Source organism: Rhinoderma darwinii, chromosome 2 (assembly GCF_050947455.1).
Source record: "Rhinoderma darwinii isolate aRhiDar2 chromosome 2, aRhiDar2.hap1, whole genome shotgun sequence".
In the NCBI taxonomy this organism is placed as follows: Eukaryota; Metazoa; Chordata; class Amphibia; order Anura; family Rhinodermatidae; genus Rhinoderma; species Rhinoderma darwinii.
This window is the reverse complement of record NC_134688.1, coordinates 427,787,882-427,813,179: the sequence shown is the minus strand read 5'-3', so window position 1 is coordinate 427,813,179 and position 25,298 is coordinate 427,787,882. Positions and strand designations below refer to the sequence as shown.

Sequence of the window (25,298 nt, the reverse complement as noted above, 5' to 3'; positions counted from 1 at the left end):
GGTATTTAGGTATTGTATGGTGGTGTTATTTAGGTATTGTATGGTGGTGTTATTTAGGTATTGTATGGGGGTGTTATTTAGGTACTGTATGGTGGTATTTAGGTATTGTATGGTGGTGTTATTTAGGTATTGTATGGTGGTGTTATTTAGGTACTGTATGGTGGTATTTATGTATTGTATGGTGGTGTTATTTAGGTATTGTATGGTGGTGTTATTTAGGTACTGTATGGTGGTATTTATGTATTGTATGGTGGTGTTATTTAGGTACTGTATGGTGGTATTTAGGTATTGTATGGTGGTGTTATTTAGGTATTGTATGGTGGTGTTATTTAGGTATTGTATGGTGGTGTTATTTAGGTATTGTATGGTGGTGTTATTTAGGTATTGTATGGTGGTGTTATTTAGGTATTGTATGGTGGTGTTATTTAGGTATTGTATGGTGGTGTTATTTAGGTATTGTATGGTGGTGTTATTTAGGTATTGTATGGTGGTGTTATTTAGGTACTGTATGGTGGTATTTAGGTATTGTATGGTGGTGTTATTTAGGTATTGTATGGTGATGTTATTTAGGTATTGTATGGTGGTGTTATTTAGGTACTGTATGGTGGTATTTAGGTATTGTATGGTGGTGTTATTTAGGTATTGTATGGTGGTGTTATTTAGGTACTGTATGGTGGTATTTATATATTGTATGGTGGTGTTATTTAGGTATTGTATGGTGGTGTTATTTAGGTATTGTATGGTGGTGTTATTTAGGTACTGTATGGTGGTATTTAGGTATTGTATGGTGGTGTTATTTAGGTATTGTATGGTGGTGTTATTTAGGTATTGTATGGTGGTGTTATTTAGGTACTGTATGGTGGTATTTAGGTACTACTGTATATGATGTTATTTAGGTATTGTAATGTGTTGTTATTTTGGTACTTTACGGTGGTGTTATTTAGGTACTACTGTATATGGTGGTGTTATTTTGGTACTGTTTGGTGGTGTTATATTGGTAATGTATGGTGTGTTATTTAGGTACTCATTGATGGTGTTATTTCGGTACTGTATGGCAGTGCAGGCAGAAAAAAATCTGCCTCAGAATTCCGTCAGGAATTTTTAGGCAGATATTGAACTGCCTGCTCGTAATTTTCAGCGTTTTTCGCCCACGGCCATTGAAGCTAATGCAAGGATCACAGGTAAAAAACGCAGCAGTATACGCACAGAAATGAGCGCTGTGGGTCTTTCCTGCATTCCATTGTTTGCAATGGGAGGGCAGACGCGGAAATCGTGGCAAGAAAGGATATGCTACTTTTTTTTTTCCCGCAAGTGGCCAAAAGCCACCCGGGGGAAAGAAATGCCTCTGCCTCCTATTGAAATCAATGGGGGGCGATTTCAACTGTTTTTTTGGTGCTGATTCCGGCGTAAATAAACTCAGTGTGAAGTGACCCTAATTTTAGAAATGTAGTTGTTTAGGTTCGGCTGTGTTCACATCTGCTAACCGGGTTCCATTTTTTTCTGCTCCGTAATGTGTTACCCTGTACGCAGCTCCTGTGGTAATTTTAGATATTTTTACTGCATTATATGGTTTTTTTCCCTACTGTTATTTATGTTCATTCTGTTTAGCAAATACCCAGATATTGTTATCACAGCAAGTATCCTGTGTAACTGCTGTACACACAGGAGATTTCCCACCACTCAGCATCATAGTACTGGGGATAGCTGTGAAAGGAATGCAGATCGCCCTCATAGAACTGGAGCGCAGCGGTCACGTGATTCTCTGACCTTGTGACGAATCTGCCGCTGCCATTGCACGGGTGTTCCCTGCTACTCTCTTCTTTTCCACGTTAATTCATGGAAGATGTCTGATAATAACAAGTGCAGTATCGCTAGTTATCAGTGACTTTATTTATGCTAAATATTTTATTTCTTCATATTTGTCCGGTGTGGAAAGTGTGCAGCGGAATCTATCACGTGTGTGAGTGTCATGGCGGCGCCCAGTGGAAACACAGTGTTGACCCCCGGGGCCGGGACTCCGTCCTCAGCGCTGGTTCCCGGGGATGGCACGCTGCAGTATAGTTTAATATTGGAACATCTGATTGGAGAGAAGAAGAGACCAAAGGATGTCATTCCAGGGGGGCTCTGGGGGATCCCTACACCGATAAAAACCGAAGAGCAGAAGATGATGGAGCGGGTGATGGAGAGCTGCAGCTTCAAGGCTGCTCTGGCCTGTGTAGGCGGTGAGTGCCCTGTGACCAAGTCATTCTTGTGCCACTGAACGTGAATATTTTACCTTTATACATGGGGGTCTTCCCGTAGTAATAATGGATTAAAGAAACATTTTGCCACTGCTCGCCATCTAAACGGTGCAGGTGACGTGTCATCACCCTCTGTCACATAACACAGCCCAATGCCTACAGTGGCCAATGGCTCTAGTTCTGCATCTAGACAGTGCCAGGCCATTGGATAATTGGCGTCAATGGCGGCTGCATAATTTATATATGGCCCCAAAAGTGTTAACATATCATTGTTAAAGAGGCTCTGTCCCCAGATTATAAGCGCCCTGTCTCCTACATAATCTGATCGGCGCTGTAAGGTAGAGAACAGCAGTGGGTTTTATTTAGAAAAACTATCATTTTTGACCCAGTTATAAACAATTGTTTATACCCAATGTTGTCCATTATGACTGTGAGGTACTTCATGGGATCATGTAGTCTAACGATTATAGTAAGTGATCCCATAAAGTACCTCAGTCATGATGGGCAACATTGGGTTAAAGGGCTTATCCCACCACAACAACTTATCACCTATCCACAGGATAGGTGATAAATGTTTGATCGCTGTGGGTCCCACCGATCATGAGAACGGGGGTCCCGAATCCCCATATGAACGGAGCGCCAGATCACGCATGTGCCCCTCCACCCCATTCGTTCACTATGGGGCTGCCGGAGATAGCCGAGCGCTGTGCTAGTTTGACCTGCCGTGGTGGGACAACCCCTTTAATATGTGAAGTACATGATGGGGTTAATTACTGTTAAAGTAAGGCACATGGAGGTACTAAATTCATAATACCTCGTGCCTCACATCATTAATAAGTGACCCCATTATTTCCCTCACACAATAGCAACATTGAGGTGAATGTGAGTCATATTATCCTCAATTCTGGTTGGCTGCAAAACATCATCATTGGTGGCAATGGAGAAAAGGAGGAGGAGCCTTCCTTTCTGTGATGTGGCCAGCGCGGAACTAATAAGCGGTGGTTCAGAAGGGTTACTAAAGACCGAGAATATTACTGCCACTGTACAGTGCATGCGCCATGTTATCTGCAGTATTAGGAAGTGGGACATGCAGCTAAGCTGCGCGGCCACATTACTTCATTTTGAAAATTTGCTCCTTTGTGCAAAACTACATGCACACTTGGCGTATTTAATGGGGAGAGAGGAATACGTCGCTGACAAACACCTCTGGCAGCATCTTATCTGCTGTAGGAACAAAGGATCGGGCTTGTTGAAATCCAAATCCGTCTTTTCCCTGACACTTTCCGTCAGGGCATCTCCATACACATTAGATAGTTGGCCAAATCGGGGAAATAGTTAGCCGAGCCCAACCATCATCTGATATGTATTGGCACCTTTAGTCAGACAGGGATCCCGACCATAAGTAAGTTCTTTGACTATAAAACATGTCCAATGAGTATCCATCAGTAAAGAACACCAGTCCACTGCTTGTACCTATATTACATGCTAACCAGGTCTGTATCACTCACTCCTCATACTTCTCCTATTGTACTATGTTGTTTGAAGTATCAGTATTAACATAAGGGCAGCGTTAATGATCCTCTATTATGTGTCATTATCATTTATTTATTAGTCCTAGTAATTTACTGGAAACCTGATCCTGTATGGTTAAAACTAATCAAACATCAAAGAGCCTGCAGCGGCTTGTGTCACATCAGGTGGTCACAGAGCTCCTCTCCACATGAAGTTCCTCCACAGCAGGAACATTAAAGGGATTGTGCTATCAATAGAAATGGCAATATATAAACTCAATATACATTTTAGAGTAACTTTGTAAAGTATTGTTATTAAAAAAAAGTTTCCTCGCAGAAATATGGTAATTATCTGCGTGTAATAGCCCCCCCTGGTGTTCAAATGTATAGGTGTCTGCACGTCATTCTAGAGAATGTGAGATGTGCATGCACAGTACAATACAGTTAGGCCCCATGCACACGACCGCGTTCGGTCCGTGATATACGGTCCGCATGTCGGCTGCATGTTCCGGACCGAACACAGTGCAGTGAGCCGGGCTCCTAGCATCATACTTCTCTATGACGTTAGGTGTCACTGCCTCTCCGCGGAACTCATGTCCCGTACTGTAATCATGTTTTCAGCACGGGACAGTATTCCTGCGGGGAGGCAGTGACACTTAGCGTCATAGATAACTATGAGGCTAGGAGCCTAGCTCCCTGCACTGTGTTCGGGCCGGGACACGCGGACCGTATATCACGGACCGAACACGGTCGTGTGCATGGGGCCTTAGGCTTCATGCACACGACCGTGCCCATAATTACGACCCGTAATTACGGGCACGGACAGCCGGACGTTTTTACGAGCTGTGCTCCCATTATAAAGTATAGAGCACGGTCTGTAAAAGAAAAAAATAGGACGCGTCCTATTTTTTTCGGCAGGTTTCTATGGCACGGACACCCTACCGTGAACATACGGGAAGGTGTCCGTCTGCCATAGAAATGAATGGGCCCGTAGTTACGGGGGATTTTACAGTCGTATGCATGGGGCCCTAGAAACAGGCAAATCTTTAAGGCTAGACATATGCCATACTTCTACATCTCAGAGTACACCGTTCAAGCAGTAAGGGTTAAAGCCATTAGATAACCTCCTCACCAGTCCATGCTGCTCTCCTCTTTCTTGTTCAGCAGAAGTAGTGAAGTGCTTATCTAATGGCTTTTTTCCTCACTTCTTTCAGTCTGTATACCTCTTACTGCCCATGCTGGGCTTTCTTTCTCTCTCTTTCACTGATAAGAGCAGAAGCAGCACCTCTAACAGTGCTTTACTAGAATGACGTGCAGACACCTATATATTTGAACACCAGGGGGGGCTACTACAAGCAGATAATTGCCATATTTCTGCGAGAAAAAATTTTTTTTTTTTTAATAACAATACTTTGCAAAGTTACTCTAAAATGTATATCTTTAAGGGAACCTGAAGACTTTACAAAGCCTCTGCCTAGTGTATTCCTTGTGTGTTATTTGTTTTCTGGCTACTCAGGACCCACTGATGTGAATTCTGTGTTGAACACTTGGCATTTCTGTGTTGTATTATCTTATATGGTAACAGTCGTACAGTTCTGCAGACGAAGTGCCCAAAGACCTTTGTTTGAAAGATCTTTCTACAAGAATAGTTACATAGTTCGTACGGTTGAAAAAAGACACATGTCCATCAAGTTCAACCAAGGGATGGGAAAAGGGAAGGTAAAAAAATTTATGTCCGACATCATAGGCTACAGCATTGGTCTCCATCCTGCTTCTCTCCAGCTGTTGGAAATCTACAGCTCCCAGCAACAGGAAGCACTCTGATTAGAATTATCCAGTTGTTCCATATCTAATGGTCTCTCCTTTCCCTTCCAGGTTTTGTTTTGGGTGGAGCCTTCGGTGTTTTTACTGCTGGTATTGATAGCAATGTTGGCTTTGATCCAAAGGATCCTTATCGTACTCCCACTGCCAAAGAAGTCCTGAAGGATATGGGTCAGAGAGGAATGTCCTACGCCAAAAATTTTGCCATTGTCGGTGCTATGTTCTCCTGTACAGAGTGTTTAGTCGAATCTGTAAGTTCATATATATACCATGTCTATTCTTTAATATACATTCTGTGTGATGCTTTGCTTGCTAGCAATCTTTTGGAATTAGAGAGAGATTGTAGTGCACAAAGTTTTGTGGTCATACCAAAAGATAGAGTTAAAAGAATGCTAAATAAAAATTGAGCAAGAAAAACAGAGAAAATGTGACTCCTTCAGCCTGCATGCTTGCTTTTCTTCATGTTTCTGCTCTGGATATGGAAGGGGGCGTGGCTTGCTATTTCTTGTTGTCGTAGTCAAATCCGTAGGAGAAGGTTTTTATTTCCTCCCAGCAATGCGATAAAAGCAGCCTAAGACCCAGTCATGTTTCCAAACCTATTGTTATTTTAGAAAGTATGCATTTAGGAAAATGAGTGATCGTAAACAGAAGAAATAAAGTGTCCACATTGTGGACTTGCTGACCACAGACCACTGTGGACTGCCCAGTGGCGGCATTTACAGTAGACTAGTAAACGTTTTCTATTCTCAAGGAATCCCTGCTCTCATTCTACCATAAATAATCTTGGCGTAGCAGTGGGTAAAGTATTCTATAGATTATCGACTGCTTTCCCTATTTGAGGAGGCTGAATTAGGTTTGCCTTCCATACTTGCTCAGAAGCTGCTGTCTTCAGGGGACCCTGGTTAGGAAATGTTAGACGCTGGACTGACCAATCGCAGCAGTTACACTAGACTGTGACCTGGCCAAAGTGTTTACAGAAAACAAGGCAGGAAAAGTGGAATAGTTGCCCATAGCAACCAATCCGGTTCAAGCTCTCATTTTACAGAGGACCTTTTTGAAAATGAAAAAAGGAATTTGACTGGTTGCCATGGGCAACTACCCCAGTTTTTATAACGCTCCACAATGTGCTCTACATTCTGCCTACAGCCAACACTAGAGAGTGTAGGAGCTTACCGCATAGTGTTATACATACATTATATGGCCAAAAGTATGTGGATACCTGACCATCACGCCTTTATGAGCTTGTTGTTGTACCAAAGGCGGTCGGCACTCCTCTTAGTCCAGCGCGGTGCACGTGGACAGGAAAATATCTCAAAAATTCCAGTATAGACAAACTCCCGGCACTCACTTAATGATTATTTTATTTTTTTTTTAATTTCAGCATGTTGACTGAAATAAAAAGAAAATACAAATCATTAAGTGAGTGCCGGGAGTTTGTCTATACTGTATGAGCTTGTTGGACATCCCATTGTAAAATCATGGATGTTAATGAGGAGTCGCACCTCTTCTGCGGCTAGACCAGCTTCCACTCTTCTGGGAGGGCTATCTACAAGATTTTGGAGTGTCTGTGGAACTTCATCTAATAGAACATTTGTGAGGTCAGACACTGATGTTGGGGAGAAGGTCTGGCTCACAATCGTTGGTACATTTTATCCCAGTTGTATTTCTGTCAGTGTTTCTTTTTGATTTCTACTTGACCTATAAGCTCGAATAATAAGTCAATAAATGAACCTGCATTTCACCTATTGAACTCTACTCACCCCTCGCTGGCCGCTGCTGTCAAAAGTTGTTTGCTTTTATCCACTTTACTAAACTCCTCTTCCGACTGTAAATAATGGCCTACAAACATTTTGCGCCTTTTATGGTAATAATCCCGCACTCTCGTTCGTTCCTCCTCTTATGCCCGCCCACCACTAAAAACTGGCCCGCCCTGAAGCCAAAATCTTATCTGTCATGTATGGTCAGACACCGATCCCTGCTTTGTCCGGGCCTTAAATCTAGTTACTGCTCATGCGCCACTATAGTGTCCCGTTGTGTGCACGCACCAGGACATCGACACGCAAGCGCGGGATTTAGTGTGTGCTGGGGGAGGCGAGGAGCTGTGAATCTAAAGTAAGGAGGCGGGGTAAACTCGGAAAGGCTTGATTAATGAAGATTTGACTCTTATGCTCATACCATACGACACAGGAGCACTAAAAAATGGAATACTAAAGGTACAGAGCCTACGTAGAAGATAATTATAGGTTACATAAAAATAATTTTTCACCGGGTATCGCTGGTTTAATAGGTGGAATGCTGGTGACAGGTTCCCTTTAAGTGTGACATTTTAGAAAAATCATTTATTTTATTGCTGAAAGTGGATCCTGCTGTCAATAGTGAAAGGTTTATTTACTGATAATATATGAACTGCAATAGACTGGACATATGTGAATATTCTTATCAATGCCACCAGTGCACAAGCTTTGTAGCTTCTCGGGTGTACTTCTATAGGATATAGGGCCTTTTATCCTAATCCGTGTCAGAGAAGATAAATAAATGGTTGTCCTAGGGTACGTCCTGTAAAGTATAGCATATTGTGGATGAGTCATTGATTTTGGCAGTAGAATCAGCAGTGACCGAAGGTTAGCTACACATTTACTGCATGTCAGGAGAAATGTAGAGGCCAAAATAGATCATGTCCGTTAGTATTTATTTGCAGCGTTCGGAATGGTCTCTGGCTTCAGTGGAGAGGTGTCCACGTCTTGGCGTGACATTGATAAGTGTTACAGAAATGTAAAGGGGTTGCATGAGCCTAAACATGGATTACTAAAATACGCCATTAATGATCACAAGAACAAAGGGATTATTAGTCGGGCTGAGCTGCAGCATCAGTCACATCCCATGGATGAGAACGGGGCTTTATCTGGTAAAACTACAAAAAGAACCGGAGACCATGTTCTCATGATTGACGGAGGTCCCAGAAAATCCTATGTACATGCCATCAGGGATTAGTCCCATATAACACCAGGTCTCTGTTGTAGACTTCTAGGTCTCCTGTTCATTCTTATGGAGAGAAATCAGACTCCACTTCACTAAAACTGGGGACCAGAATCTGCAATTTGTCGCATCTTAAGTTACTTGAAAACGCATTTAAATAGGAACTACACTTTCATCAAACTTTTCATAAGTCATAGAGACATGTCAAAAATTTGGATTGGTGGGGGTCTGGTTGCTGAGACCTACCGTTTCTGAAACGAAGGTGCAGAAGCGCTCAGCGCTCCTTGTAAGCCAGAAGACGGTTTATGTAGACGTTCTATGTGAGCAGTCTCCAGCTTGACAGGGAGCGCGAATCATAGCCGCAGGTTTAAAACGCTCAGCTGAGCGCTTCTGTACCTTAGTTCCAGCAGCAATGGGGGTCTTATCTCCTGGACCTCCACCAATCGAAACGTTTGATACGTTTCTATGACTGATCAATAGTTTGATGAAAGCGTAGTTACTCTTTAATAAGTGAGTGCGGCATCGACAGGTAGATCCTGAGCCTCACAACAACTCTTCTATGGATCTAGCTACACATTATATAACTGGTTTAATCTTACAGCAGCGTGTGGGCTGATGTTGTTACCGTTATTTTTAGCAAGTAATTGCCAAACTGAGCAGGAGAACGACATGAAGTTACATGGCTTGTGTATAGAAATGTTCTGTTCTCCCAGCTCTGCCTACACACGGGAGACAATCACACCTCCACTCCTGAACCGTATTCTTCTGCTCAGATCATTTGTTCCAGATACAACTTCTATAATCCATATGCTGGGTAGTTCTAGCAGGGGCAAGACCTGGAAGCTGTTGGACACATGCTATGACGTATTCTTATGGGGTCACCGTCTACCTGCGGTTTGCACCCAGTACACCGGTCCTTCTCAATGAATTAGAATATCATTAAAAAGTTAATTTATTTTAGTAATTCAATTCAAAAAGTGAAACTCCTATATTATATAGATTGATCTATTTCCAGCATTTTTTTATTTTAATTTAATGTGGATGATTATGGCTAACGGTTAATGCAAACCCAAAATTTAGTCTCTCCGAAAATTTGAATATTTGGTAAAAGTTGAAGATTGTAGACTCATGATGTCACACTGTAATCAGCGAATCAACACACAACACCTGCAAAGGTTTCCTAAGTTTTTAAATGGTCCAACAGTCTGGTTCAGTAGGCTACACAATCATGGGGAAGACTGCTGACTTGACAGTTGTCCAGAAAATAGTCATTGACACCCTCCACAAGGACGATGCTAAAGAAGCTGCCTGTTCACAGAGTGCTGTATCCAAGCATATTAATGGAAAGTTGAGAGGAAGGAAAAAGTGTGGTAGAAAAAAGGTGCACAAGCAACAGGGATAACCGCAGCCTTGAAAGGATTGTCAAGAAAAGGCCATTCAAGAATCTGGGGGAGAGTCACAAGGACTGGACTGCGGCTGGAGTCCGTGCTAGAAGAGCCACCACACACAGAGGTATCCAGGACATGGGCTACAACTGTCACATTCCTTGAGACAACGTCAGAAGAGTCTTACCTGGGATAAGAAGAAAAAGGACTGGTCTGTTGCAAAGTCCTGCTTCGGTCCAGTGTGAAGTTTCCACAGTCAGTGATGGTTTGGGGGTCATGTCATCTGCTGGTGTTGGTCCAATGTGTTATATCAAGTCCACAGTAGCCGTCTACCAGGAAATTTTCGAGCACTTCATGCTTCCCTCTGCTGACAAGCTTTATGGAGATGCGGATTTCATTTTCCAGCAGGACTCGGCACCTGCCCACACTGCCAAAAGTACCAATACCTGGTGTAATAACCACAGTATCACTGCGCTTGATTGGCCAGCAAACTCGCCTGACCTAAACCCCATAGAGAATCTACCGGGTATTGTCAAGAGGAAGATGAGAGACACCAGACCCAACAATGCAGACGAGCTGAAGGCCGCTATCAAAGCAACCTGGGCTTCCATAACACCTCAGCAGTGCCACAGTCTGATCACCTCCATCCCACGCCTCATTGATGATATTCTAATTCATTGAGAAGGACCTGTAAATGCCTTCTAATAAATGACAGAATTGTATTAGAAACACATAACTAATTGCTACTTGTTTTTTGTCTATTTTAGTATCGCGGAAAGTCTGACTGGAAGAATAGTGTCATTAGTGGCTGTATTACAGGGGGCGCCATTGGCTTCAGAGGTAAGTGGAGGATAAGTAGTCATACATGTAAATACATTACTTTCCTTTCTTTATTAAACTCTTATTCAAGTCATTGGAATGAAATAGATAATTGGTCGTGTGATCCTCTGCTTCCGGAAATGAACAATGGTCTGCAAATTAGAAGTGAGAAGCACAAACCTTGATCAATGCCGCATATGGATGAGTAAACATTGTAAGTCTCGGAGAGGCCTCCGTATAAATGTGAAGAGTGGAGGCTCAGTAAATGACCTGCATGAGCCTCATTTATAATTCTGTATGCGGTAGTTGCTCCAAAGGTGGTGATGGCACTAGATTTGTTAACATTGTGCGCCATTTTTTTGTTTCAAATAATGATTTAAAGTACGCCGGCCAAGAAGTGGCGTAAGGAAGAGAAAAGTGTCTAACATGTCTAGCAAGATGCACCAAATTTCCCATAAAGCGTTTACCACTGTGAGTCATTTGTCACAGTGTCTGCCTGTCTCGTGTAGTTTTATGCTTTCTAAATTTAGGAAAGTATTATTAAAGGGGTTTGCCGATCAGGGAGATTTATGAGATATCCAAAGAATATGCCAAAAAAGTCAGATAGATGCGGGTCCCACCTCTGGGACCCGCACCTATCTCTAGAACGAGGCCCCCTATACCCCGGTCTTTCTTTCTCGATTCCCGCTGTCTCCCGGCCACTTCCTGATTTATATGGTCGGAAATGAGCGATAACTGCCATTCACTTCTATGGGAGTTACGGAAACAGCATAGCTCAGCGAGCTACGCTGTTTTCCTGATTTCATGGTCGGAAATGACGAAGTGGCCCGGGAGGCAGTGAGAACCGAGAAGGCTAGAACGGGGTTTAGGGGGCCCCATTCTAGAGAGAGGTCTATCTGACATAGCATATTCTGTGGATATGCCATAAATGTCCCTGATGGGCAAACCCCTTTAAATCTGCCCTATAGTATTCTTATTCTCCAGCTGATTAAAACAAGTCTAGCGATAAGAAAATATACAATAGATCAATGCTGTGATTGATACATTACTACAGTGGTCTGTTGTCAAACTACAACTTTCCGCATGCCCTCACAACCGCAGGATTATAGTTGTAGTTTCACAACAGCTGGGCAGCCACATGGACCGCTGCTCTACTATAACACTCTTGATCAATGATATCTTCAAAAACCACCTGCTGCAACACACAATCATTCTTTTAAGGATGGAGTGCCCGTGTTCTCGTACTACGCCTGTGTAGAGGTTAAGGTAATGTACTGAGAAATAGCACAGTATGTTGTACCCTGAGAGGATGGGTGGACGCAATAAAGAAAAACCTGTTTGAATTTCCTTTGCTTTATCCACCGGTGTCTGAGAATAATTTTCACCATTAATTTGGAGAAAGCAGTAATCTAGTGTGTGTTCTCTTACAGCTGGTCTCAAAGCTGGAGCTATTGGCTGCGGAGGATTTGCTGCTTTTTCTGCCGTCATAGACTATTACCTGCGGTAGAAGCTTTCTGCAGCCAGGTGGCGCTGGTTCACCATGGACAACATTATCTAATACGGTAGAAACGCATTGGATTGGGGTCGTCTGCAGATCTCTCAAGTTTTTCTGATTTTGTACTTAAATATGTTCTTTTACACATCAAGTGTTTCCGTGATCTGGACAGAAATCCTTGAGATTATGAAAGTACAAAACAAAACATTCCTTTATGTGTAAGGAAATATATTATTGTTTGTTTTACCAAGAAACTTATTTATTCATCTGTATGTATTGAATCTACTAGTGTTTTGCCTAGTGCAGGGCTTGAAGGGGCCGTGCATGACTTCTATCTTCTTTGAATCCCAGGCCCTGAAATAGGTATAACACCGTGTATCTGGTTTTCCTGGAGTGTTTCAGATTTCCAGATTTTACAGTATGAACAAGACCAGGTCTAAGGTTTATCTCACATGACAATAAACTTTACGAGGATTATAAAAGAGACTGATCAAATATGTCAGATCGAATCATATGCCGGATCTTCTTAACATTAAAGAACCACTCCAGCAATTTTTTTGTAGCGCAGCATAGGCTATTATTAACCCCTTCACAATTGCCAAACGGCTATATACATTTATATGCCGATGCCCCGTGCAGTTGTCTGGTATATAGACGTTGGCATCCTGTAATGGGGTTTAATGAGTGCAGTGCTGCTTCGTTATAAGCAGGGCTGCACTTTCATGTCTGCCGGGGCATTAAGAGCCCCGGAATACACCCCCCCCCCCCCCCGTAGATAGTGCCACATAAACCCCCCTGTAGGTAGCACCACCTAAGCTCCCTCTAGGAGCGGAATCCCCGGCCAGAGCGCTATGGCCAGGCAATCCCCTCCTAGAGGGAGCCAGCGACGTCTATCCATCCCCTCTGTAGATAGTGCCACCCCCTTCATATAGCGTTACCCCTCCTATAGATAGCACCATCCCCCTCTGTAGATAGCACCACCCCCTTCAGTAGATGGCACCAGACACCCCCCCCCCCCCCCAAACCCAGAATATAGCACCACCTTAGCTCCCTCTAGTAGTGGAATCCCAGATCAGATCGCTCTGGCCGATGATTCCGCTCCTAGAGGGAGCCCCTGACGTCTCTGTCCATATATGGACAGAGACGTCAGGGGCTCCTTCTAGGAACGGAATCCCTGGCCAGAGCGCTCTGACCGGGGATTCAGCTCCTAGAGGGAGATAAGGTAGCGTTATCTACAGGGATGGGAGGGGTCTGGTGCTATGTATAGGGGGTTTGGTACTATCTACAGGGGGCATGGTGTCATGGGCACTGTGTGTGACAGTATCTACAGTGGAAACTGGCACTATGTGGGCACTGTGGCACGATCTACTATGGGCACTGTGTACTATCTACAGGGCCATTGTGGAATTATCTACATGGGCACTGTGGTGTTTTCAGTAGGCTGGGACAAAAAAACCTAACATAAAATTCTTCCATTTTTTTTTTAATTTTTTTTTAATGGCCATGAAAAACGGATGTTAAAAACGGTCAGACAGCCGGGAAATGGATTGAAATTATGAGACACTGATGCAAAACAGCCATGAAAAACTGTTGATCTGTTTAAAGATGATCTGTCACCAGTTTATAACTTCCCTATCTCCCACCTAATCTAATAGGTGCTTTGATGTAGATAACAGTTTTTTGTTTTTTTTACCAAGTTATGAGCTCACGCTGTGAAGCCACTTCCTCCCGCAGGGCCTTCACCGGAGCGAAGGAAGACTGATCAGACATCGCCTCCAGCCTCTGCAGATTCGGGTAAACGTACTGGCATGGCTGGAGGTGATGTCTGTTCACTCTTCTGTCGCTCCGGTGAAGGAACTGTGGGAGGAAATGACGTCGCAGCGTGATCTCGCGAGATCACGCTGTGCTGTTGATCAAGCTGGGCTGGAATGAAGAGAAGTCATTGGTCAGTGTCATACACTTTTCTTTACAACGGCCACTTGGTGAAACAGAAAAAAAACGCCCAGTTGGGTCACCTTGCTTGCCAAATAATTTAACAAACACTGCTCAAAAAAAATACCAGCAAAACGCCAAACAACAATTGGCAAGATAAATCTGCTCCCCAAAAGTCAAATGGTTCTCCCTTCCTTCTGAACCCTACAGCGTGCCCAAACAGCCGTTTACGTCCACATATATGGCGTTGCCATACCCAGGAGAACCAGCTTAACATTTTATTAGGTATTTGTCTTCAGTGGCACAAACTGGGCACAACATATTGTGCACTAAAATGGTGTATTAGTGGAAAGTTGCAATTTTCACTTTGCACCATCCGCTGTGTATTAATCCCTTAGCGCACCATGACGTAATAGCACGTCGTGGTGATGTATGGAGCGGGCTCACATGTAATACAGTTGACACCCGGGACTAATGGACAGGAACAGCGTTCACGCTGTTACAGAAGCCTGTACAAATTACAATATACTGGAATACATAAGTATTGCAGTTAATGTACCAGCAATCTATCGATCGCTGGTTCAAGTCCCCAAGGGGGACTAATAAAATGTGTAAAAAAAAAAAAAGTTAGTTATTCGTAGTAAATTGGTGAAAAAAAGTGGTGCGTTTATTCACCCCAGGCAGGCAACGTTTCGATCCGTCTCTATGGGATCTTTGTCGCTGTGCTGCTTTATTCTTATTCTTTATATATATATATATATATAAATTAAATCTTCAAAAAAACAAAACACTTTTTTCACATTTTTCTTCTAAAGTAATGTAAAAAAAATTGATATCGCTGCGTCCGTAAAAGTCAGAACTATTACAATGTACTATTATTTAACGTGCACAGTGAACGCCGTAAAAAATAATTTAAAACCCCAAAATCTCAGTTTTTTGGTAACCTTAGCTTTAAAAAATAAAATGTAATAAAAAGTTGTATGTACCAACAAATGGTACCAATAAAAACCAGCTCGTTCCGCAAAAAATAGTTATGAGTTTCAGAATGTGGGGAAACAAATTATTATATATTTTTTTTTTTTTTAGGAAATAGTTTTTCCTTGGTAAAAGTTGTAAAATATAAAAATAAAAACTATATAAATTTGGTATCACTGTAATAGTTTTGAGACGCAGAATAAAGTTACAGTAACTTGTCATTTTTACCACACGGTGAAAGCCGTTAAAACGAAACCCAATAAACAATGAAGGAATCACAGATTTTTCCAATATCAGCCCGCAAAGATTATTTTTTTTCGGTTTCCCAGTACATCATATGGTTCTTTAAATTGTGTCGATAGAAACTACAACTCCTCCCGCAAAAAATAAGCCCCCACACCACTCTATTGATGGAAAAAGAAAAAAGTTATGGTGGGGAGTTAAAAACTAAAATGAAAAAAAAAAATGGATCGGTCCTGAAAGGGTTCATTAATTTCTAATGGGAAAAAAATCATTCATGACCACATGTGGGGTATTTCCGTACTTGGGAGAAATTGCTTTCTCCTCCTTTTATCCCTTGTGAAAATGAAAAAATTCAACATTTAAGTGGAAACAATTTTGATAATCATTTTCATAATTCTAATAAATTCTGCAAAAAACAGATGGGGTCTAAATGCTCACTATACCCCTTAATAGAGTCCTTAAGTTTTTTTTTTGGGGGGGGAGGGGGGGTTTCCAAACTCAAGGGCTTTGCAAATGCGACATGGCACCCGAAAACCATTTCAGCTAAATTTGAGCTCCAAAAGCCAAATAGGGCTACTTCCCTTCCAAGGCCTGCCGTGTGTCTACACAGCAGTTTATTACCACATATGGGTTATTGCTGTAATGGGGAGAAATTGTTTACAAATTTTGGGGTTCTTTTTCTCCTTTATTCCGTGTGTAAATGAAAAAATTCTGTTTTCTTCAGAAAAAGAGTAGATTTTCATTCTACAGACTAATTTTAATAAATTTAGCCTCTATATAAATTTACTCCTAGATAAATTAGTTGAGGGGTGTAGATAAATTTCTTGAGGGGTCTAGTTTCCAAAATGGGGTCACTTTTGGGGGGTTTCCACTGTTTTGGCACCACAAGATCTCTCCAAACATGACATGGTTTCTAAAATATATTTAAAAAAAAAAAAGAAGGAAGTCCCAAAATCCACTAGGTGCTCCTTTTGGTTCTGAGGCCTGTGTTTCAGTCCATTAGGACACTAGGGCCACATCTTTTTAAGAACTGCAGAATCTGGGCAATAAATATTGTGTAGTGAGCTGGATTGGTGGGTATATAAGGTGTGCGATAGGCTGTCTGATAAATCACCCTTTTTACCCATCGCAACGACTGATACGTGTTCAGAGTTGCCAAAAGGGATGATTATTGTCTTACAGGCCCAGGGTGGCAGTATTTCTCAAACAGCGCAGTTTGTGAACTAATGGTGAAAGTGTATAGTGAGTGGACAAATGGCATCATTGGGAATAACCGACGTGGAAACTGCGGAGCACCATGTGGCATCAATGTGAGAGGTGAACGTCGGCTACGAAGATGCGCAAATGCCGAACGTCACGCTACAGTGGAGCAGCTCACCATGAAAGTCAACCAGGGGGCTACCAGGAGTGTGTCTAGAACAACCGTTCAGTGAACCCTAGTGCGTATGGGGCTCCGAAGCAGACAGGTGGTCACTGCTCCTCTGCTAACACAGGTGTGTCAGAAAAAAAGGCTTCAATTTGCACAGGGGTATCGGAATTGGACCACCAATGATTGGTAAAGGGTTTTCTTCTCCGATGAGTCACGTTTTCTATTTCATCGAACGGATGGACATTGGCGTGTCAGGCGAGAAACAGAGAACAAACACCCTGCAAACATTGCTGGAAGAACACAAGCTGGTGGCGGCAGTATTATGGTCTTTTTCATAGTATTTTCTGGGCCCACTCATCCATGTGGAAGGCACTCTGAACCGGTATGGGTATGAATCCATCGTTGCAGATCACGTTCACCCATACATGCTGTTTGCCTTCCCTGGGGCAGATGGAATCTTCCAGCAAGACAATGTGACATGTCACACGGCTGGAAATGTCAGACAGTGGTTGGAAGAGCATGACCAAGACTTCAAAGTACTTACCTGGTGCCCTAATTTGCCAGACTTGAACCCAATTCAGCATCTGTGGGACTTCGATCGTCTTGTTCGCTCTATGGATCCTCACCCACACAACCTCCAGAAAATGTGGGCTGCACTGACGTCAGCATGGCTCCAGATACCGGCGACAACCTACCAGCACCTCATTGAGTAACTCCCAGCCCATCTAGCTGCTGTCCATGCTGCACACGGTGGTTACTCTGGATATTTGCTGGTAGTCTTAATAATGTGACTCGACTGTGTATTTGTACTGTGCACACCTTACATTTTTAAGGAGGGGCTGCATGTCTACTTTCAGAAAATATATGTTTGCTTTGTACATGTCAAAATAGGTGCAAAAATTTCTGGAAACTCCTCTAAGGGTAGGAACACACTAGGCGGATATGCTGCATAAAACTACACAGAGTATCTGCCCTGAAAGCCGCAGGGAATTTTGTCTGAAAAAACACACAAAATAGTGGTGCAATTTTTTGAGCAGCGTGTCCCCTGCGGTAATCCTGCAGGGAAAAGTTTAAACTTACCCCGGCTGTAGTCATGGCGATGCGTCCCTCTCTTCTGAGCGTAGCCCAGCCTCCTGTGATGAGGCTGAATTCCATATGAACTCTGCTGCCATTGATTGGCTGCAGCAGTCACATGGGATCGCAGAGTTTCCGCTGCAAAAGTCAAAACACAGCTCTTTGTTGTGGGTTTTACCTCCACATTGAATTCAATGGGGGAAACTTTTAACACAGGAGCAGCGATTCTGCAGCATAAATTGTCACTAGCTTTTATACCCGGCGTTGCTCGTGAGGTTGACTTACGGTATAGATAGAGTAAAAGATCACTATTTAAATACCCAATTATGTGTTGTAAGGCCCCGTGCAAACGACTGTAGAATGTGTCCGTAATTACGGACCCATTCACTTCTATTGCCCATGAACACCTTCCTGTATATTTACAGGAAGGTGTCCGTGCCGTAGAAAGGCTCCGCAAAAGATAGGACATGTCCTGTTTTTGCTTTTTACGGACCGTGCTCCCATACTTTATATGGGAGCACGACCCGCATAATAATTACAGAGTATTAAAAGTTACCTGCTTCTTCCTCCAGTCCGGCCTCCCGGGATGACGTTTCATCCCATGTGACCGCTGCAGCCTGTGATTGTCACATGGACTGCCGCATCATCCAGGGAGGTCGGACTGGATGTCAAGAGGGACGCATCACCAAGACAACGGTACATATGAACTTTTACTTTCAATCGCTGCGGTTACTCTGCCCGAAAGGGCTGCCCATTCTCTCTTTCCAGCACTGATAGAGAGAAGGGACTGATGATTAATGCAGAGAAAACGGGTGGAATAGTGGAGACATCGGACCCAATGTTATTGGAAGCACCATTAAATATCCTTAACCCTATGATCACATGATCAAAAAAAATGTATTCCCTTTAGGAAATAAAAGTCCTAAGCCAGTGCTCCTAGACTAAACTACGAAGTGGTGGATGAGGGGCGGGGACTTCTGATTCATGCCCACTTGGCATCATTTTTCCTCGTTCCTCATCTTTACCATTAGTCCCTCCATCGCTCATTGCTTCTTCATGCATTTTAGTCCCTCAATTATACGAGACAGCGAGGAATGATGTACGTTGCAGCCAATTATGGGCTGCCACGTCATCGATAGGGGGCGGAGCCTGTCGGTGCAATCCGTTACCTGGGGAACGTGTGTCCAACCAATGAAAAATCGGGCCTCAAACGAACAAACTTTCAAAAATATATATAAGATGCTGCGGCTTAAAAAACCGCACCGCAGGTCGATTTATGAACGTATTTTTGGCTGATTTTTTCCGCTGTGTGTGGATGAGATTAGTTCAGATCTGACCCACACTTCTACTGTAATACGCAGCGGATTTTCTGCAATTAAATCTGTTGGGGAAAATCCGCAGTGTTTACTCCTAGTGTGTTCCTACCCTAACATGACAACATGATGCGTTGCAGCGGTGTTGACTTCAGCCTGAGCTTATCTGTCTGTTAATAGGACGATGCAGTGTGGCCCCAGTATATTGAATACACAAGCAGATTTTACATCTGATATCAATGTCTAATCCTCTCAGCAATATGTGGAAATGACGCACATTTGTCCAATTTCTCAGACAACGAATGTCCCCTGGATAACCAGCAATATGCGCGGAGCAGACCCTGCCTCTCACGAGACTCCTGCGTGGAGTTCCTGTTTGTATTATGGATTCACTTTAGCGATGTTTCTCCAAATACTAAATCTCTTTAACCACATTTTCTCTAACCTCAAAGTAAATTGTGTTGGTTCTAAAAAAGCTTCTGCTTACACAGGACACAAACCAGGCCCCACTAACAACGTATTACTGGGAACACCTGCAAATGGGACACTTAGTGCAGTCAGCCTGAGATACATTATATGGCACTTCACTGACATAACATGCTGTACTGTATACACTTGTATGTCTATAAAGAGCTCTTCCAAGCAACCAGCACACCACCTGGAAGTGTATTTATACATCGGGCCGGGGCTACACCGTGACACGCAAAACTGACTTCTAAAGAACAAAGTTGCGCGCAGAAAGCATCAGGATTACATGCTTTTTTTGTTCAAAGAATAAAAATTTTCTCACTTCTGTCTGCTTCACTTGACTTTTTTTCAGGGTCCACAGTCGACAAGCTTTTCTCTCAAAATTCTTTTTTTCCCCCATTATTAAGTGAAAATTGTTCTAAAAAAACCCCCTAATTTTTAGTGGCAAAACGCATTGCTTTTGCCATGGTCTTGGCAAAAAAAAAACAACCCAATTCATTTTGACCGCGCAGTGTGAACCCAGCCTAACTATTTAGCTAAACTCCTATACCACAGTGGGACAGTTTGTTGCTCCTCACATCACGTTACACCAGGGACTGTAGAGTAAGGCTGGGTTCACACGAGCATGTTACGTCCGTAATGGACGGAACGTATTTCGGCCGCAAGTCCCGGACCGAACACACTGCAGGGAGCCGGGCTCCTATGATCATAGTTATCTATGACGCTAGGAGTCCTTGCCGGACAACTGTCCCGTACTGTAATCATGTTTTCAGTACGGGACAGTAGTTCCACGGAGAGGCAGTGACTCCTAGTGTCGTACATAACTATGATGCTAGGAGCCCGGCTCCCTGCAATGTGTTTGGTCCAGGACTTGCGGCCGAAATACGTTCCGTCCATTACGGACGTAACATGCTTGTGTGAACTCAGCCTAAAGACTACACTTGCAGAATTGTGAATGCAGCTCTGGATTATACTTGGTATAACTAAGGATCAGTACAAGATAAGTAATACAATATATTTACAAAGTCACTGAGCTTCTTATATAGCTTATATCAATATGTAAACTGTAAGATGGTGTATAAATGTGAACATACATGCTTGTACAGGTTCCACACTAATCAAAACGAATATTAGGCTAGGCTCAATTGTTTTCTCCGGGACGGGTTGTCCGCCAAATGTAATTTTTTTTATATTATAAAAGCTATACCAACCTCTACCAACCAGATGTATGCCAACAAGTGACATATTTGGCACATGTCTGGCTTATGAAAATTATATATTAACAAAGTTACTCAACATTTTATGTAGATTCTATATGTAACCTGGTGTTCAAAGTGGACATGCGCGTTAATGGAAATCAGCAGTTCAGATGGGTAATGATTGCATATTTTATCTGTATATCTTCTGTATTTCTGGGTTTTTTTTAAGTGAAAGAAAAACTGCTCTTTACTCTACACTCCTTTTCAATTCCACAAAAAAATGGAATTGGATAGGAGCAGGAGGCAGAGACATACCCACCTGCCTAATGCTTTGTAGGTCCCCCTCGTGCTGCCAAAACAGCTCTGATCCATCGCGGCATGAACTCCAAAAGACCTAGGAAGGTATCCTGTGGTATCCAACGCCCAGACAGCAGCTGCAGATCCTTTAAAGGGACACTAAGCCTGAGAAAAAAACCTGTTTAGATGAAATCTTGCATGAAAAATCGAGCCCTTTGCCTCGAATCTCCTCCATTTTCGGCTGGAGACTGGCTGGTAGCAGTGTGCACCTGCATTACATCACTGCTAAAACCGGACATTTGGGCTTGGTACCCGTTGACTATACGGCTCTGTTCAGAAGTGTCGATTTTTGCCTATGGCTGGGAATACTGGGATACCACCTCTACAAAGACATAATAGAGGACACAATTGGTACATGCTATAAACATGCATATAGCATTATGACTACAGTAAGTATACTTCATGCCTAATTTGGTCACCAGCTTTCCAAAGCTTCTGAAAAGAAAATCTGCCTAATTATGCAGCGATACAGGAAAGGCAGAAATATCATGACATAATTAGGAAGATTTGCCTTTCAAGAACTTTTGCACAGCTGGGTTGCTCTCCTTATAGAAATGTAATGGAGGCACCAATTGGCTGTGTGAACACTGCCGCCCTGATATATAGGTGTGTGTATAGCCTTGGGACAATATACAATACGATTAATCAGTAGGATGGATTCTGCCACAAAAATGCCTTCTACTATGCCATTGAAAGTATAGTAGAGCGGGCTGGTGCCTTTCGGTGTGTACTACTGCTAGTACTGTTACTACTACCGGTAACTAGAAGATTCCTACCACAACACAAAATTTCTGCGCTCTCTCTAGACAAAAGGCTAGGGCTGCACACAGAATTTGGCCGGGACACAGGTTACACTGCCAAAGATCACTGTGTTGTGTGGTCGTGCTGGTTGGTTGCTTCAACAGCAATACGACAGTCGCAAAACATCAAGTTTGGATTTCGTGCTAGTTGCAACGCGGCCACATTCACAATTACTGCGACGCAGCACTGCGATAAGCTGCTCGTTGCTAAACGTTTGCACGAATTCTAACTTTTTTCCTCCAGAAAATAGTTTTAGGCCTCATGCACACGACCGTAGCACGGATGGCCCGATAAGTGTCATCCACAGACTGCACACAAAGAGTGCATTTGTAGTCCAGGCTAATTCAACTCAGTACAGACCATATAATGACATGTCCTATAAGTTTTTGCGAGCGAGCTCCGGGCAATGCTTGGAACTTGAAAACCACGGCCGTTTGCATTGCCCCTTAGGATATAACGTGCCCTATAATATCCGCAATTGCGGATAGTCAGAGAACGCAAATGCTCGGTCGTGTGCATGGGGCCAAACGTGTTTTTGCGGGTGAATTGCGGTCCCATTCATTCCTATGGGCTCATGCACATGACCGTGGTTTCCACGGTCCATGCATTGCCCAAGAGCCTGGACCGCAAAAAGAGCAGACATGTCTTATTACGGCCGTGTTTTGCGGTCCAGGCTCATAGAAATGAATGCATGCGGCCATGTGCGCGGCCCGCAGGTGACACTTCGCGGCCGTCCAAGCCGCAAATCACAGCCGTGCACACCACTACGGTCGTGTGCATGAAATTCAACCCAAAATCTATTATATGTTCATTCTTGGAATTGACCTTTATTCAAGAGAAAAACGAAAACCCGTTTTGTAAATCTTTTATTACTAACGTTATCTTACTATTTTTGTTCCAATTCTAGCATCATAATAATATACATACAAGGCAACAGTACAGACACTAAATAAAAATATACAAGGCGTCTTGTTTTTTTATCCCTTGAGATTTTTTTTTTAACTTGGGCTTCATAAATAGAATATTGATGGAAAAAAAAACCAGACACAAACGCCCCAATAGAAATTGTATGAAACTAATGCATCTTCTTTCTGCTGCTAATAATTTGTGAAATGTGGAGTGCAGATGGGGATGTTTTCTTGTTCCTTATCGTCCTCCATAAAAATTAGTTTATTGTGCAGTTTCTGTGACTAGAAGGCTGGGTTCACACTGTTGCAATTTTATCATGCATTTTATTTGCTTTGGTAGAAAAAACTCCACAGACTCTCAATGTTAGTTCATCAACTAAAACCAAAATGTACATGCTACAAACGCAACAAAAATGAATTGTGAACCCAGCCTAGGGGCATGTTCACACAGCTAGTATGTGAAGCATAAAAATAGGAGGCTGATTTCAAGGGTATTGAGCCTCTCAAAAAAAAACTCATAAAGTGACATCACTTTTTTACAGGTATTATTTTTACGCTTGTATAAACTACACAGCATTTTAGCATTGTAATCAATGGGAAGCTCTTGGCAGGCATTTTCACGGTGTATTTTGGAGTGTAATGCGACTATTTTATGCTCCTAAATACACCAGAAAATAAGCCGTGTGAATATGGCCTTAATCGTATGGAAAGATGGGTGGAGGACACTGGGATGTATTGGATACAAGATGCACACAACAGATACAGGTGTTTTTATGTCTTTTCTTACACAGTTCTGAAAAATCTGAATTACAAAAACATATATATGCTAAAACAAAGCGACGATTTGACACACAAATAGGATTTTTCAGTAGATCATATAAAATAGAACAAAAAAAAGATGATGTTCCTTTTAAACAAATGTTTCCCAACCCGGGTTCTGTGGAATTCTGCTGTTCCTCGGAACCTGATCTGGGGTTTGCCAAAAGCAGTGGCACCTGTCACTTTCCCATCAGGAATGAGAAACAAGTCTGAGCTGCTCCGTCCCCACCCTGGACAGGCGTTGGGCTTCCCCATGCTACAATGGTTTGGAATCTCTGCTGCGTGGGCTCAACCTGCTAAGAAGTGTCTAGATTTTAGCCCCTAAAACGCATATACGTGTGAGTGTAAACATTAATATTATCGATGCAATGTTAGGTGTAAATTTTTGTTTCTGCTTTTCTTTGATCTTGTCCACTCCTGTTTTAGCAGTAAATGTATGGATTTAGCAGAGCCGGATTACTGGGTATTTGTCTGGTCTAGAATTTACAAATAAAATATTGCAGAAGGCAGATGTTACATGTAATCCTGTAAGTAATTAAGAATTACCATTCACAAAGTATTGTCTGTTAATCTGTTTTGGCTTTATGGCAGCTGCTCTAACCCAAGAATTTATATTGTAGTTTTTCCTATCAGGTGCTCTCACGTGTGCTGAATAGCGGTCTTTTTCCAGTACAGCCAATTATATCTCAGCAAAACAGAGGTTGTAGAAGCTGTGCGAGAGGGTAAGGCCACACGGTGCGGTTTTGTTGCGTTTGAAAACCGCATGCGGTTTTTGTCTCTAATGCTGCAGTTCTGTTGCGTTTTTAAAGGAAATAATTGATGGGCATAGTTTTCACCCGTGTAGAAGTTTGTTAGGTACTTCCTGTATATAGGTCATTACATTGCATTGCAGAACGGTTATCAAAAACACAAGCAGTTCAGCAACAACTTTGGCAGCGCGGTCATTACCTGCATGCGGCCGGACATTATGACGATGCGGTTAACTGCACAAAAAACACATTGTAATATAATAGCTGCAGTCTGTCCATAACCAACATTTCATCATTGACTTCTATTGAAAAATGACTTGCTGCAGTTTAAAAACGCAACATAAACGCACCGTGTGGACTTACCCTTACGTGGTAAACCACATGCAGTTTCGCAGAGCAGTAATTGATCACATAGGAAAAAAAAATAATCACCCTACACCTCATACAGGCCTGAGTTTCAGTAAAAGTTGAAATGTACTTTCCTGCTGAGGATAGTGACCATCATGGGCATCGCCACTTGTCCTAAGCAATGGGCTTATATCAATTGCTGATGGCTTTATGCAATACCTGGAAAATCTTAATTTAAATCTAGGATATACGTCAACAGTGTGCAAGACTTATAAGATATGTCCACATTTGAACACAATTTTACACTTTTTATACAGAGATAATCTACATGAAAAGCTTAGTACGTTATCTTGCACTGATGTGTTTCCAATGACAACCGGCAGAACTGCACCAAAATACAGTCAACAAAGTTGATGTCAGACACATCCCTATCAATTTAGCTAAGCTCCTATATTGCAGTGGAAGAATGTTTCTCCTACAACAGATTACTGTACAG

The 25,298-nt window shown here is 42.6% G+C and overlaps 1 protein-coding gene across 3 annotated transcripts in view; it reads left to right on the top strand.

Annotated features, from left to right (window-relative positions):
• The window catches only part of TIMM22 (translocase of inner mitochondrial membrane 22), a 44,603-nt gene that overhangs the window by 6,639 nt on the left and 12,666 nt on the right, over positions 1-25,298 (top strand). Inside the window, exons 2-5 of one of the 3 annotated variants that reach the window (XR_012881578.1) lie at positions 1,937-2,222; positions 5,627-5,823; positions 10,701-10,773; positions 12,183-12,314. Coding sequence is in view for 2 of the 3 variants with exons in the window: in XM_075854358.1 (XP_075710473.1) it covers positions 1,937-2,222; positions 5,627-5,823; positions 10,701-10,773; positions 12,183-12,259 (633 nt within the window). In the remaining variant the exon portion in view is untranslated. Of the gene's footprint in view, positions 1-1,892; positions 2,223-5,626; positions 5,824-10,700; positions 10,774-12,182; positions 12,730-25,298 lie in introns of those variants that run through there. The other 2 variants (XM_075854358.1, XM_075854360.1) reach the window with 2 other exon arrangements.